At 38.4% G+C, this 876-nt stretch overlaps 1 protein-coding gene across 1 annotated transcript in view; it reads left to right on the plus strand.

Annotated features, from left to right (window-relative positions):
* Positions 1-876, plus strand: part of LOC119586980 — a gene marked incomplete in the record, with an annotated part of 81,895 nt that overhangs the window by 21,289 nt on the left and 59,730 nt on the right. Inside the window, 1 exon segment of the mRNA XM_037935722.1 lies at positions 169-314. Coding sequence (XP_037791650.1) covers positions 169-314 — 146 coding nt within the window.

Raw genomic sequence — 876 nt, forward strand, 5'->3', positions numbered from 1 at the left:
CGTTACAGAAAGTTGATGAATACATTTATTTATCTTGTATACAGCCTTTGGCCTCAAATTCGCTGATTTCCACCGCCAGAGCCTAAAGCCACCGTGCAAATCAGCAGCGTTCAAATCACGAACTGGAATAACCCCAAAGAGAGATAACAAACAGCCTTTCACGTACAGGTCCCATCCACGGTCGTACGGACTTGAAGTACGACCACCACAACCACATTCACGTCGAGGGTCTGGACGCCAAGAACATGAACGACTCGCAGCAGTGGACGGCTCGCTCGCACCTGATCCTCGACCAGATTGCGGAGAACAAGAAGGTACGGTTTTCGCTCATCCTGCTTTTGGTTAATGATTTACGTTCGGCGTTTTTGCGAATGGAAGTATATAATGGTTTGGGGCTATCTACTTTTTATGATTTACATTAATGATATTTGCTAAGGAAAATGAAACAAAGATGAGTAATGGTTCTGGTTGATTTAGTCTTCTTCTGATTTAATCTTTTCATATTTTCTAATGAAAAAAATTGTTTTGGTTTATCTAGACGTTTTATGGTTTGTTCTGGTAATATTTGCTAATGGAAAAAAATAGATAAGATAAGAATAATTTACGACGTTCCATGTCTTACTAAAGTCATCAGACGACAAAACAATGAACAGTATTTTATTCGGTTTATTTCAATATTGTGTCGTCTGGGACGGAGTATGGTTTCAGTCGAAACGTAACTATTTGGCTTTTTTTCTTATAGTGTCTGTGTTCAATTCTTGTATTTCCATTTCGTTCATATTGAATGTTGTAGCTAATTTTTGTTTGGGTTACTTCATACTATTTTTTCCTCTGCGTTTAGACCAAAAAGTAGTGTGACAGGTTTGGATCAATCGG

Source organism: Penaeus monodon, chromosome 22 (assembly GCF_015228065.2).
Source record: "Penaeus monodon isolate SGIC_2016 chromosome 22, NSTDA_Pmon_1, whole genome shotgun sequence".
Taxonomy (NCBI): domain Eukaryota; kingdom Metazoa; phylum Arthropoda; class Malacostraca; order Decapoda; family Penaeidae; genus Penaeus; species Penaeus monodon.